Genomic DNA, 1,518 nt, shown 5'->3' with positions numbered 1-1,518 from the left:
TCCGTTCTGGCTCTGATGATTCTGCGGGGATAGAGAGAATAGCCATAGCCATGCAGCTAAGCCCTAGATAGCTGCAACGCTGCTCAGATTAACACCACCACTCAAGAGGAGTGACTCTGTCTTTCAAATTAATAGCTGGGCTATTAATAAAGCTCCTAAAGTTGTCATCTGGCTGTAAACTAATAGTCTTTACCTTTGTCTTCTGCTTTAATAACATGAAGACGTTCACAGGCTTATCTAGCTGTCCAGTCGATATACCGGGTACGTTATCTGGAGCTGGAGAAGAGCCTGGTTTACTATTAGGCTTGAAATTGTTTACCTAGATTGTATTAGCAAGTTTAATGGCCGGCTCCACCCACTCTTCTGGCCAGTTCTGGTGTAGGTAGGCGGCTCGCTTGCGCGGATCAAGTAGTATCGCAGCAGCGTATACAGGTGTCTCTCCTGTTTTGTTGTAGTATTTGTCAAGTACGTACCAGCCCATGTTAATAGCTTAAATTATGCGTTTATTATAGTTCTTAGGTAAGGAGTAGTAGTTCTACTAAACGTAAGTACTCAGCTCTATTAAGGGGAACTAGATACTAACCTTCTGCTCCTTATACTATGTTAATAGGAGATCTATAAGCTTAAGTAATTACGCAATTAATAACTTATCCTTCTCCGCGTACAGAGTCGCCAATGTGAATGGCTCTAAAAAGTGAGCAGCCTTTTTAAGGATATCCCAATTGTTAGCTTAAAGCTGATTGTTGCCTAGAATGTCCTTATAGTTAGTTATAAAGCTCTTGATCTTGTCCATCTTCTTTAAGGCTTGTGCGATGACCTAATACTAAGAAGACTATTGTGTCTAATTGTTAATCCTAAGACGTAGACTAATAGCTCTGTCCCAGAGACCCTAGTGGATCGTGGAACTTCAGAGCCAGACCGCAAGATTGTGAAGCTTGCGTAATGTAGGGATGTTCTTAACGCCATTAAAGTTCTTAACTAAGATAATGCTTACATTACTACCTTGCTACTTCTGTTATTTGCTTTGTCTCTTTATACAAGGGCGCTCTACTTTAGTTTGTTTATAATAAGAGGCGAAGACACTTAAAAACTACGCAAGAAGGGCTTCTCTAGCAACACTAGAGGCAGTCTTAAGAGCAGCAATAAGAGCCTCTTAGAAAGACACAAGAAGGAAAGCTTAAAGAGAGAGATTAATAATATAAGTAATACAACAGACTTAATAATGCTTTGCATTAAAGTTAATCTACTTAGATAATTAACTTAATAAGTGCTTAATTAAACCTATAACTAATGTTGTATTTATGCTTTAATTACTTTAATAAAGCTTTTAGACAGGTATTGTTTAATGTTACATTATTGCCTATATAATAGCTAATCTAGAATGTGATATTATATTTTCTAAGAGTATCTATAATAGAAACTGCTTGCTGCTCTCTAGAGTAGCTGTCACGTAGCTCTAGAAGCCCTAGAAGTGCCTTCTAAAGCTAATAGTCTTAATTAACTTATTATGCGCAAACT

The 1,518-nt window shown here is 37.9% G+C and overlaps 1 protein-coding gene across 1 annotated transcript; it reads right to left on the bottom strand.

The window, feature by feature from the left end:
* Positions 1–340: 340 nt before the first annotated feature.
* On the bottom strand, positions 341–490 carry BDR25DRAFT_201359 (uncharacterized protein; the record flags this gene model as incomplete). Its single annotated transcript, XM_033684392.1, has 1 exon — positions 341–490. A coding segment is annotated over one exon (150 nt), but the record flags the coding sequence as incomplete, so codon positions are not given.
* Between the last annotated feature and the right edge of the window lie 1,028 nt (positions 491–1,518).

Source organism: Lindgomyces ingoldianus, assembly GCF_010093535.1.
Source record: "Lindgomyces ingoldianus strain ATCC 200398 unplaced genomic scaffold BDR25scaffold_103, whole genome shotgun sequence".
NCBI lineage: Eukaryota > Fungi > Ascomycota > Dothideomycetes > Pleosporales > Lindgomycetaceae > Lindgomyces > Lindgomyces ingoldianus.
Note: the sequence above shows the minus strand (reverse complement) of the source record. Positions and strands in the feature narration are given on the sequence as shown.